Genomic DNA, 12,327 nt, shown 5'->3' with positions numbered 1-12,327 from the left:
GTACTGCATGCATAGCGGAGCTTCTGAAGAAGGCGAGTGAATTCCTTTGCCTCTAGTGGTGTTTCTGAGACGTGGAAAAAGAAAAGGCCACTCATTTTGTAGGGGCATGTTGTAATCAGTAGTGTGTATTCTGCCTTGCCGGGTGACTGAAATATGTACCAAATGCGGTTAAGGTATTCCACTTTGCTTTTGCTTCAGTCTGAAAACACTGGGAATCTGGATACATAGTATTAAATTGGCTTTTTTTTTTTTGTTAGATGCTGAGAGGTACAGTGTCTCCTTAGTGCCCTCAAGTGATACTTGATTTTGAAAATAAATAAGCAAGCCCAAGTTAACTATTCTCCAAGGCTTTCCAATATGCCCCATCTTCTGTTTTGTTTTGCAGATTGCAAGAAATATAGTCATTCTGTTCTGGGCAGTGCTGAATGCATTGATGCTTAATAATAAGAACCAGTTTTAATTTGACTCTGGAGAGTGAAGCTTGTTGACAAGTGTGTCTAAAGAAAGTCGTATGATCTGATTTTAAAAGAAGTTTTTAAAAATAGTATTGGCCTTATTCATTCCCCTGGCAAGTTTCAGACACTTTAAAAAAAAAAAAAAAACAAAACCCAAAACACTTACTGTACTGTATTTAACTACTGTGCAGTAATAATCTGCAGTAGTGTAGTGTCTCTGTGGTGTTCTGCACTGTACCATATCATACTTTGTTGTGGTTTTCAGATTTCTTTGATATTACTTCCCCATTCCATGTTAGTCCGAATAGCAGGGGACTTGCAACCTTAAGGATCAAGCTGTGTTTCCACTGGCTCCTGTGCTGTGGCATACCGACATGCGAGTTACTTTAGGAATGAATGTAATGTGATGGCCTGTGCTCTGGGTATCCATTTTGCATTCTTAGTTAGCAAAAGAATACTTGAATGTGAGAATTTTATTATCCTAGAAGAACCAGCTGCTTTTTTATTCTTTTTTTTTTTCAGCCTGTCATGAAGATTGCATAGTTTAAGCATATTCTCTAAATATCATGTAGTGTGTAAGGCACGTTCTTAATGAGCAAATGAACTGTTGCTAAACAGTACTTTCAGATGTCTTCATGCTTCTGTCAAAGTTCATGCTGATGAAGAGACAGCTGATTTAGAGAAAAATCTTTCCATTTGAAAATTGTTGCTAGAGACCCTGATGTATTTATGCCTGCCCTGCTATATAGTCTCAAGGAGCAGGTTCCAAAGTGATGGTATGTGTGAAGTGTCAGCGCAAATTAGCTTTCCCTTCGAGCTCCGTAAACAGAAAATGTAACACAAATTTTCTAGTGTAACCAAATTACTGACGTAATTGCAAGCAAAAATATCTTATTCCTATTAGACTGCACAAAACCAGCGTTTACTGGATCTCGGAGACCTAGATGTGTTTGGGAATGAGTTATACAATCAGCAGTACTTCTGCTGGGTTCTGAGTGTGGAAATACATGTTTACAAAATATGTGTCTTACTAATGCACTTTGGTTCCTGTAATGTGAAGCTGGAAGATACATAGTTCTTTTTCGAAGAGAACAACATTCGCTTCTGGTACAAAAATTAGAAGAAAAACTTGGGTAATTTCCTCCTGTAACTTTATGTGAATTCTTGTCTGCTTTTGACTGAGCCATACATTGTGAACTCTGGATTTTCTGATATGAAAGACCTCTTAATGCTTTTTAATTGAGAAAGTTGGCTTGGTACCATCTTTCAGCTGCTTCAGGTGGGCCACGCCAGCTCCAAGATCCTGCATCGGGAATTCAGTCTGCGTGGTGTTAGGCATAGCTGGGAAGCGAGCAGTGTAGCCTTTGAGGGGAGAAAAAGTGTTATAGTATAGAAGTTTGCAATTAGTCGTTGGCTGCTGCATTTTTAATAGAAAACATAATTTAGCAATTTTTTTAAAATCAGGTGCTCTGTGGATGTGTATAGTCTTAAATCCCCACTGCAAGTTGGAGCAGAAGGCCAGTTGGCTAAAACAGCTGAAAAAATGGAACAGTGTGGATGTTTGTCCCTGGGAAGATGGAAACCATGGAAACGAGCTGCCCAATTTAACCAATGCTTTGCCTCAGGGTGCAAATGCTAACCAAGGTGAGCCTAAACGTATGCACTGACTGCAACATATAATATAACCTCTATCTTATATACTCTAGCCTTGCAGAATTCAGCACTCTTTCCTGGGACAAGTAACTTTCTTGTTGAGAATTGACCAGCCAAAATTATTCTCACTAATGCTATCCTTGCAGAAAGGATATATAGGTGGGTTTTTTTGTGCTGGGGCTGCAACGTTTTCAAAGCAAGTATCTGTGTTTAGTTAGGTCTTCTAACTTTTCACTTCGTGCTTCTAAATACGTGTTGCATGAAAACTGGATGTCCTTGAAGTATGTCATGTAAAAGCCTGTTGCTTCTTTGCTTGACTATAATCTTGTATTCCTTCTGGTGTTGGGGTTTTTATTTTGTTTGCAGTTACAAAGCCTTTGATACCTATTTAAAGAGAGACCTGTTGCAACTGCATTAAACTTGAGTGTGTGAGAAACTAAAGCAGCTATCTGTGGGATGTGCTCTGTATGTGCAGTCTGCATTGCCAGGTGTGTGGGAGGTGCAGAGGCAACACTGCTGTCTTGGAGGAGGTGTCTCTTCTTACTCGATATCATGCTTTCTAATCTAAAATGTGATTATCAAATCTGACAGAAGCCTTGTCCAGTCCTCTTCAAGCAAAGATGGCTACTTTGCTAATAACTGGGGAAGATGCAGAATACTCATCTGGGAAAAACCCCTCATAATCCTCAAAACCCTCAGTATTTTGATACGTATTTCATATAATTATGATAAAATTACGATAAAGTGCTTGGGAGGTGGCAGATTTGGACTTAGGTGGGTTTTTCCTTGTTTCTTTTTCTTGGAAGATTACCTCTGAAAGAAATAGACTTGGTTCATTTTGAAGTTCATTCAGCATATAACTCCTTACAGAGATGTTTTGCTTTCTGTATCTCGTGATGTTCAGCCCAACCTGAGCAGGCTAGTGGTAACTCTGGCACGGCATCTCAACATTCATAGACATAGTGCCATGTTGACAGAGCGATTTTGCCATAGGAAGATGTCCCATAAGGATTATGTCAGTCCCATGGCCTCAGTACCTCACTTTCTTTACAGTATCTGTGTATGTTTATGACAAAAAAAATTACACAAGTGCTCAAAGTTAATATCACTTCTCAAAGAACAACTAAAAAAGTCTGTCATGTGATGTTTATCTGTCCCTCATCCTGGCAGCTCTGGGAAGCTGGGGATGCTTGAGCAGCTGTGTGCCATATACTTTCTAGTTTGTTTTTAGGGGAGTTCTGTACATGCTGTTGAATGTCCTTCATCTCTAGCTGTTCCCTCTGCAAAGTCTTGTTTAGCATCAGCCATCCTGGTTTGTAGATCTCTCTCTGTCTGAGTGCAAAGTGAATGGCACACACTTTGTCTGAGCTGTTGGGTAGTAATAGGATGTGAAATGTCATCTGCGGGCTGCTCGTTGCAGAGGGGGGCAAGGCAGGCTGCCATCGGTTGGGAGCTGGTGAATAGGCAGAAGACAAGAATACTGTGAATGACTGATTCACATATGAATGAGTAAAGGCTGATGCAGCTTTCTGAACTTGTGAAAATGACAGATTCATCGAACAGGCCACATCGGACGGTGTTCACTCGAGCCATTGAGGCGTGCGATCTGCACTGGCAGGACAGCCACTTACAGCACATTATCAGCAGTGACCTATACACCAACTACTGTTACCATGACGACACTGAAAACTTGCTCTTTGACTCTCACGGGTGGCCCCTCTGGCATGGTAAGTGGCTAAACCGGAAAGATGTTTCCATGACTTGCTGCTTTGTTCATTTTCTATGGCATTATTTTGGGGGGGATGGTGGGGAGATGAATGAAAAGCCTGGCAAAAAGAACAGAGACTCCCTTGAAATGCTGGCTCAGAAGTAGTCCTTTAAGTCTCTCTTGCATAGTTTTAAAAACAACAACAACAACAAAAAAAACCCAAACAAAAAAGCCCTTTTGAGTAACCTAGCAAAACAGGCCATTGCAGACATGGAAGCCTTGCTATTCCTCAATTATTTTCTCCGTTTTAGAACATGTTCCTACAGCCTGTGCAAGGGTGGACGCGTTACGATCTCATGGATACCCACGAGAAGCACTGAGGCTAGCAATAGCTATTGTTAATACACTAAGAAGGCAGCAGCAGAAACAGCTGGAAATGTTCCGGGCTCAGAAGAAAGGTAAATGTGGGGAAAAGAGAAGGGCAAAGGACGTGCAAGGTGACAGTAACACTGGACTGGAACTTTGCATGAGAAAACCGGTTTTGAAACTAAAGCAAAAGAGGTGACTTGAACTCTTCGGTCCAAACAATTATAGTGGTAATGTCACATTCTGGACGTTAGATGTTTTCTGTAAGCTGGGTTGTGAGCTGTGCAGGGCAAGGGCTCTGTTCTGCCTTCTGCAATATGTCTGGCATGATGGGGCCTTTATCCCAATCAGGGGTTTTGGTTACACAGTGAAAATACTCATGGTGTGTTATTTACAGGCTTTTAAACAGCGCTTTGCATTTGGCATGTCAGGTGTTTAAAATAATTTTTTTCTCTGACGCATAATTTAGCTGAACTAAGTATTTCTGAGGTGTAAGCCTAAAGTTGACATTGAGGGTAACAATGAGGCAAAGTCTGCACTACAAAATTTCATCAAATTTGGCAGTTTGTTCCAAAAGTCTCTTATAATGCTTAAAATTTTATTGTTTCTGAATAGAGGTGGATTGCCTTTTTGTGGTTTTTGAAACACTGTTTTTTATAAAATGTTCTGTGGTGTTCCTCTGAGCACTACCTCTGGTTTTTTTGAAGGAATGTTCTCCTTCAGATACAGTTTCTATACCATGTGATCCTTGCTACCCAAATAATCCTGCACTGAACTTTGTTGTTAGTTTGAAGAGGCAGTGGAAGAAGGGGATGGCTTTATGGTTAAAGAATCCATGTGGAAAAACTGGAATTACTTTTTCGGCTGCTACAAGAATCCCTTAATTCAAATTTTGTTTTAGATCTTCGTTGCTACTCTTGACTATATGTATCCTCATGCTTTGCAGGCAAAAATACCAGTGTGAAGACATATGTGTAAATTTTTCAAGTGTGTGTTTTCCCAGAAATGAGCATTTAGAAGACAAGGTAGACACCTGACTGAAAAAAAATTAGCTGGCAGTTCCTATGTGCCTCCATTTTTTTTTTTTTTTTCATGATACCTGAGGAAGAAGGGTTTTTTGAGCACTATTGTGGATCCTAGATTTGAACAAAACTTAAAAGCACTTTGTGTTATTACTTAGGAGAATTTGCTAAGTCTTTTTATCATGTAATGTATCTTTCCTTAACAAGTGTTCCCTTAAAAGCTTTGCAGCTTTTCTGGCTTCTCAGACTGGGGGGATGAGAAGGGAGGGGCCTATGTCAGTGTGTGTGCATATGTGTGTACGTACCACTGGCAAGGTATGAAGGGTTTGCTGCAAGTGTGCTGGTCGTAGTATAGCTCCTTTTCATTCCCAGTTGGTAATGCAGTATCTAGACGTTCAATACTTCTGTTAGGTTCCTTTACCTGTGAGCAGTTTCTATAGCTGTCAACCGATACAGTGCTATTATAAGTAAATGCGATCTATCCTGCCCCTAAACAATTAAGTTTGTAATTTCTATGTTGTCACTCACCGCTTTTTTTATTTTTGTCCCTCTTATGTGTGGAATTGTTAAAAAACACTCAATACCACAAAATGTGCTGGTCTTCTCTATAAGCAGATGAATTCTACAGCTACAGCCCAACTTTAGGTTTTAATTCAGCAAACACCACGTGCTTCTACTTAGCTTTTTATTCGTGTTACTGATCTGACATCCGTGGAACCACGTGCATGATTTAAAGTTAAATGTGTATATGACTGGAGGACTGAAGCCATTGTTTGGCATGACACAAGTGAAGCTCATAAGCAGGCACAATAGCATAAAGAGACCATAAGTGAGTCAGTAAGAAGTCACTGTGTTTAATCCTTTTCGGTAATATTACTTGCTTCTGCCTGTCGTCTTTAGTACATGCTATTTGTTAGTAAGACAATTATTTACTTGTTTGTTTTTCATACTACTTATCAGTGAATTCTTTAAAAAAAACCCACCTTCCTGACAGTGTGACTGTGTTTCATTTTGTGGCCCCACACATTAAGTAGGCAAGAACCAGGACTTAAAAGCTCTGTGATAATACATATGGTTACTCAGAAAGACGGCACTTCATGAACAAGAGAGAGCAGAGGCAGGTACAAGTTAGTGTGTAACAGGCAGAGAAACAGAGTATCCACAATGGCTTATCTAAAGTTCTTAAATGGTCACCTATAATGTGTCTGATCTCTCATAGTTCAGTTGTGTGTATGTGTCTAGGAGGAAAAAAGTTGAGAGCTGGAGTCAAAGGGAGGCTGTTGCCATAAGACCCTTAGTAAAAAAAAAAAAGAGATTTGGAGGATCTCTAACATCTGTTAGCACAACCACACTTCCTTCAATTCACTGTGCTAAACAATTTTTTCATGTTCTAACCGAATGATGGGTGAGGGCTACAAAACAAAGTATCCGTGAAGGTATTTGTTGACTGAAATTTAGAATGGCAAAAAATACACTTGATCCACTTCAAGGACAATTTTTTCTTGTATACCTCATTTAAACATTTTATTGGGTTTTTTTAAAGCAGCTGTCATCCTGAGTTTATTACTTCAATAAATATTTAGATGCAGCATAAGCTTATATTTTATTTATGAAATTGGAACATTTTTTAGAATATTTTCATTTATTTTAGTGCTTTCAGATTAACTTAAAATGTAAAAATGGTACTGTATGTTTTTGAGTGAGGAAACTGTTGTGAATATGTTACCAAAAAAAGTCTTTGCTGTAATTTTTCAGTAGATATTTTCAGAAGAGTTACTGATATCGAGTAAGAGATTTCAAAAGACACTGCAGTTGAAATTTTTGACCCATAATACCCTTTGCTAGTGCTCAAAATGTTTGGCCTTCGTTCTTTTTCTTTTTTCCTTTTTTAACATACTCAAAGGGCAATGAATTCACACTGAAAGGTACTTTTTTCTTCTTCTAAGCAGAAGCTACTGGAAATACTTTGAATTCTGTACTGAAAGCATTTTAATCAGTTTACTTTTATAATTTTTTTGAGGGGCTAACATGTGCTCTTTTTCCCTCCCTCCTTCCTCCATCTTTTCTGTCACAGAACTTCTTCACAGAGGAGTAACCTCAATAACGAATCTTGAAGGTTGGGTGGGACACCCTTTGGACCCCATTGGCACCCTCTTCAGTAGCCTGATGGAAGCCTGCAGGGTGGATGATGAGAGCTTCCATGGATTCTCAGACTTCATGGGTAAGACCAAGTAAAGGGAGCAATCTTCTATATGTCTTCATTTACTGGAGGCATTTTTCTATCTTGCCTTTCTGAATCAGCTTCAAAGCCAGTGTTTTTATAGTATAAGAACTCACATTTGCATTCCTTAAGAAAACACAAGGGAGAGAAAATGTTTGAAGTAAAATGTGAAAGCACTTAAAAAATTACCAGTTGCTCATTCTTGAAGACAATTCCGTATTTCACACTTGAAATAAAACCGAGTAAGACTTTATAGCAGCAGCCCTCTCCACATACATTGCTCTGTCCTCTTTCTGAGAAATTGCAGGAAATCACAGGATCGTGGAATTGTTGAAGTTGGAAGGCACCTCTGGAGATCATCTAGTCCACCTGCTCTGCTCAGAGCAGGGTCACCTAGAGCAGGTTGCCCCAGGACTGTGTCCAGTTAGGTTTTTAGTAACTCCGAGAACGAACACTGTACAACCTCTCTGCGCAACCTCTTGCAGTGTTCAACCACCCTCACAGTAAAAAAGTGTTTTCTTATGCTCAGTTGGAATTTCCTGTATTTCAGTTTGTGCCCATTGCCTCTTGTCCTGTCACAGGATACCACTGAGAAGAGTCTGGCACTGTCTTCTTTACATTCTCCCATCAGATATTTATACATTTTGGTAAGATCCTCCTGAGCCTTCTCTTTTCCAGGCTGAATAATCCCACCTGTCTCGCTCTCATTATGTGAGAGATGCTGCAGTCCTTTAATCATCTTTGTGGCCTTGCACTGGATCTGCTCCAGCATGTCCAGGTACTGGGCAGCCCGCAACTGGACATGGCACTCCAGGTGTGGGCTCACCAGTGCTGAGCAGAGGGAAAGGATCACCTCCCTCGACCTGCTGGCAACACTCCTCCTCATGCAGCCCAGGATGTTATTGGACTTCTTAGCTACAAGTGTACATAATACTTCAAATTGATGACAAAACACTGAAAATTGATCACATACATGGTCTATAAATGATTTGAATTGGAAAGTGGTGTTGCAGTATCGATACATGATTCAGGGTAGGATGTGTGCACCCATTTTAATTTCAGTATTTGCTTCCCAGGAGCTTAACTGATTAATTCCTTGTTCTCAGTCTCTTTCCACCTCTGCGGTAGCTTCTTATCACCACCTGTGTGGACAGAAACTGGATTCATCCCTCTACCTGCAGCTCTTTTATATGCACATCCGCAATCTTCTTGGGGCTTTGCCTCAAAACTCCCAGATGGGATGTTTTAAAGTTGTGGAGTTCCCAGGCCTATTGTATTTGCACAATCCTAATAGCTTCAACCAAAATCTATGCAGATGTATAAGCACCTTTCCCTTCCTCTTACACATCAAGGCTTTAAGGAGATACAGAAATGGGTGGGGAAAAAAAACTGAAATGGATCTTCCGATTTTGGCCTCATTAACACAAAGCTGGAGAAACTACCTTTCTCTAAATTGTGCCGTTTAAAAATAAAAACTTTTATTTTTACTTGAGTGGGTTATTTAAAACCTAATTGTTTTGTGTATTTCTGCCATGTGGAATTGGATGGGATATTTTAGATTGGATCATTGGATTTTGAGATTGCAGAAGTAATTTAAATCATTAAAAAAAGTAATACTAACAGAGGAAGCATTTGTGTATGTGGCATTGTAGGCGGATTATGGGTTGGAATGATTTGCTGATGTGTTTTTCTTTCTGTGTCACCCCTTACAGAGAACATGGGGCAATGCAAATCTCTGGAGTACCAGCACCTGCCTGCACACAAGTTCTTAGAAGAAGGGGAATCTTATTTAACACTGGCTGTGGAAGTAGCATTGATAGGGCTGGGACAGCAACGAATAATGCCAGATGGCTTGTATGCACAAGAGAAGGTTTGTCGAAATGAGGAGCAGCTCATTTCTAAGCTACAGGAAATTGAATTGGATGATACTCTGGTGAAGATTTTTCGAAAACAAGCAGTCTTCCTATTAGAAGGTAGCTCAATATAGATGCTAACTGCTTCTTTAAACTGTCTTCACTTGCACAAGCACACAGAACTAGTATTCCTGTGGAAACTGCCTTACATACTTCAGATGTTTTTTTGGTGCAGAACTCCAGCAAAATTTTGTTTTCAATCTCTTATGAAAATCGAACATACTTCAGATATCAGATGACTGTAGAGATAAGGCATCTATTGACCTATAGATTTTTGTTTTAATTTTGATTACATTTTGTTCTTTACATTTATTGCTTGTCATAATCTCAGTATCCTGATTATACATCCCAGTCTCACAATTAAATAATATAGACATCGGTTATCATCAGCAGTTCTTAGGTAGCAAAATTCTAAGTGTTCCTTGTGTCCTGAAAAAGGGACTGGCAGCTTTGTAAATGTATGAAGATTTTTACCTGTGTTCCCAAGTGAAGAGCTCAGAAAATTCACTTAGAATTGCTGCGACAGAAATGTAACATTTTATTTGTAGCAGTTAGGAAAATGGCTTGCCTTTGAAGTTTGTATCATATGTGAAAATTGAAATAAGTGGTCAAATATTGAGGCTTAAGGCCTGGTCTTGTGACTAAATTTTTGACCAAGACAAACAATTTGTGTTTGGAAATTAGCCAGTGTGTTGCAATAAAATCTATACAAAAAAGTGCATACTTTTGCCTTAGCTTTTAAAAAGGCTTAACATGTAGCACTTAAGCCCCATGTTCAGAGAGTAGTCTCATGGGTTCTTAGGTTGTCTTTCTGGTTTTTGGTTTTTTAAATGGAAGAAGAAACTTTAGAGGAACCAGTTAGCCAAAGGCACAGTCCAAGTTTTGAGTGCTTGCTCAAGGGATGGTGGGGAGTGTGGTACTGCTCTAGGTAAGTTGTGAAGACTGTTACACAGCAGTCAGGTTTTGCTTTCTTTCTGTAAGACGTTTGTCTTTTAAAACTTCCTCTTTAACGGAAGAGGTGCAGTATGTTGTTTAGGGTTCTCAGCTTTGAGTTGCTGTTTTTGCCCAGATCCTTAAAGACTTTGGTACCTACTGATGGTGCCATTTGAAACTGCAGAGAAGCTGTACCATGAGGAGTGTTTCCATTATGGTGCGGCTGTACTGCTACTTTATGGCCTTTTGACAAGAACAGCTGCTTGCTGGATCAGCTGTTAACCACCACAGAGGGATCCTATGGATTATAAAATCAATTTGCTGCATCTCTTTACTGGTAAGGACGCTTTATGAGGAAAAGGCAGGATTTCTCTAAAGTGTTCTCTGATAATTCTAGTTTACTACTTTGATCACTGAAACTCTTTTAATGTTTTCTTAGAGTAGTAAACAAGTGATCATAGCAGGAAATCTGCTGATATAACTACCTACAAAATTGCTGTGGTGAGCAGTGTACAACGATGGTCTTGCATTACTGTGTGCTGAGAAATCTGGCTTTCTTGCAATAGCTTCAGTTTACTCGAGGTTAGGCAGAAACTGCCAGCTCACATGGACGAAAAAGTGTGCAGTGATTTAAGATGCTAATCGTATCAATTGTGGTTTTTATAGTTAAAGTCCTGTAAATAATAATAAAGAAAGCTTAATCCAATATTAAGCTGATTTCTGTGCTGTTAATGCAGATTAATGCATGCTGTATGTAGCGACAATCTGAGCGCGTGGGAAAGCAGAATGTAAGACTGTTTTGCAAGAACTGTTCTAATTTTTTGCTTGACTGCTAAGTTAATGGCAGAATTTATTTTCATATAAATGCTTTGTCATGTATTCTTTGCGTCCTAACTGAGTTTCTGACTGGACCACCAACTGGCAAACATACATGAAATGGCTTCTTTTATTGAAGCAATGCCAGCTAGTTTTGAATGGCTTTCAACTTCATTTTAAATGATTGAGACACCCTGTCACCTACTAAATCTTCATTGACATTTCCTTTGTAATCAGCCCCAGTCTTCAGAAATGCCCACTTATGGAGCTCAGAATTTTTTCAGGCCTAGTGATTTTTATCTTTGCGTGTTGTGCTAAGGCACAAGTCAGAAAAACATTGCTGAAACAGCGTGGCTGTTTCTCCTCATCTTCTCTCCTTGTCTGCTTCAGTGTAGAGTTGGCCATGTTAGTTTGAACTGCTGCTGGAAGCAATTTAAATGACACATGTGACTGCATCAAAGAAGTGTGCTCACACGGTCATTCATCCATGCATCCAAGTGTGGTGGGTTGGAGTCTCTAGTTGAAGTAGTAGTAGTAACTTCTAGGACTGCTGGCTGCTATCTGTGCAATAATAATCCAATAATACTTAATGTAAAATTCTTATTCTGTATGTTGCAACATTTAATGCCTGAACCTCTAGTCGCTGAAGTCAAACTGTTTGACACAGTTTTCCTCTTAGCAGGAATAACAGTCTTAAGGTTGCAGGAAAAATGTAGAAATGGCATTCATATGCACCATGAACATTCAGAACTCAGCAAGGAAATAGTTGCATTTAACTTTTTTGTTGTTGTCAATCCTAATGCTGCTGTTATGACATTGAAATGCTACGCTGGCTGCACTGAGTGTGAGCAAAATCCATTGCACCAAGAATGGGGATGGTTTTCCCACAGCAAATAGATTTTTAAGATCATGTGGCTATAATGAACTAACAAAACCAGCTTTGGTGCAAGATCTGACCTAGTCTTCTCTGGAGACTAAGTCCAGACCAAAGGATTGTTTAAATGTCTAATGTCAGGTGAGACATAGGGATCAGGTGCTGCTGTGGTGATTGGTCGTGTAACTCAATTAGATATGTGTTTTTCCACTGTAACCACTCTTTTTTTTTTTTTTTTTTTTCCTTCTTCTGGTGGATTTGTGATAAAGCAGTCATACACCAACACAGTGCATAGGGATTCATGTGCACAGTGTAACTACGTGGAGGCAAAGCTAGGTTTATCACTTTCTACTTTTGCATACCATA

The 12,327-nt window shown here is 39.5% G+C and overlaps 1 protein-coding gene across 3 annotated transcripts in view; it reads left to right on the top strand.

The window, feature by feature from the left end:
• The window catches only part of ZSWIM6 (zinc finger SWIM-type containing 6), a 113,498-nt gene that overhangs the window by 87,285 nt on the left and 13,886 nt on the right, over positions 1-12,327 (top strand). The window contains exons 5-10 of one of the 3 annotated variants that reach the window (XM_050913398.1): positions 1,920-2,099; positions 3,659-3,835; positions 4,128-4,274; positions 7,279-7,435; positions 8,692-8,698; positions 9,167-9,398. In XM_050913398.1, coding sequence (XP_050769355.1) covers positions 1,920-2,099; positions 3,659-3,835; positions 4,128-4,274; positions 7,279-7,435; positions 8,692-8,698; positions 9,167-9,398 — 900 coding nt within the window. Of the gene's footprint in view, positions 1-1,919; positions 2,100-3,658; positions 3,836-4,127; positions 4,275-7,278; positions 7,436-8,691; positions 8,699-8,719; positions 8,743-9,137; positions 9,399-12,327 lie in introns of all 3 variants that reach the window. The other 2 variants (XM_050913396.1, XM_050913399.1) reach the window with 2 other exon arrangements.

This window comes from Gymnogyps californianus, chromosome Z (genome assembly GCF_018139145.2).
Source record: "Gymnogyps californianus isolate 813 chromosome Z, ASM1813914v2, whole genome shotgun sequence".
In the NCBI taxonomy this organism is placed as follows: domain Eukaryota; kingdom Metazoa; phylum Chordata; class Aves; order Accipitriformes; family Cathartidae; genus Gymnogyps; species Gymnogyps californianus.
The sequence above is the reverse complement of the archived record's forward strand: the minus strand, read 5'-3'. Positions and strand labels throughout refer to the sequence as shown.